This window comes from Antrostomus carolinensis, unplaced genomic scaffold (genome assembly GCF_000700745.2).
Source record: "Antrostomus carolinensis isolate BGI_N321 unplaced genomic scaffold, ASM70074v2 scaffold31802, whole genome shotgun sequence".
Lineage (NCBI taxonomy): Eukaryota > Metazoa > Chordata > Aves > Caprimulgiformes > Caprimulgidae > Antrostomus > Antrostomus carolinensis.
In genome coordinates this window covers 12,466-12,721 of record NW_010299431.1, presented here as the reverse complement: position 1 = coordinate 12,721, position 256 = coordinate 12,466, and the positions used below count along the sequence as shown (strand labels likewise).

The 256-nt window shown below is 60.5% G+C and overlaps 1 protein-coding gene across 1 annotated transcript in view; it reads left to right on the top strand.

The window, feature by feature from the left end:
- FHOD1 (formin homology 2 domain containing 1) overlaps window positions 1–256 on the top strand; it is a gene marked incomplete at its 5' end in the record, with an annotated part of 5,393 nt that overhangs the window by 1,270 nt on the left and 3,867 nt on the right. The window contains 1 exon segment of the mRNA XM_029083695.1: window positions 1–256. This exon segment is cut by the window's left edge and continues 89 nt beyond it; it is cut by the window's right edge and continues 331 nt beyond it. Within this exon segment, the coding sequence (XP_028939528.1) occupies window positions 1–256 (256 nt within the window).

Sequence of the window (256 nt, the reverse complement as noted above, 5' to 3'; positions counted from 1 at the left end):
TCAAGAAGGATGTGGAGCTGACGTGGGAGCGCCTGGAGGCCAGCCCCGTGCAGCTGAAGATCAAGGACCTTGACTTCACTGATTTGGGGGAAGAAGAAGACTTTGACATCCTGGACACGGGGTCCATGACCAATGGTTCCTTCCTCCCTCCCGGCATCAAAGCAACGAGCGCTGGAGCTCTCATGGTTCCTCCTCCACCTCCTGCAGTCCCTGGCTGCCCACCACCTCCACCTCCGCCTCCTGCGGTCCCTGGCTG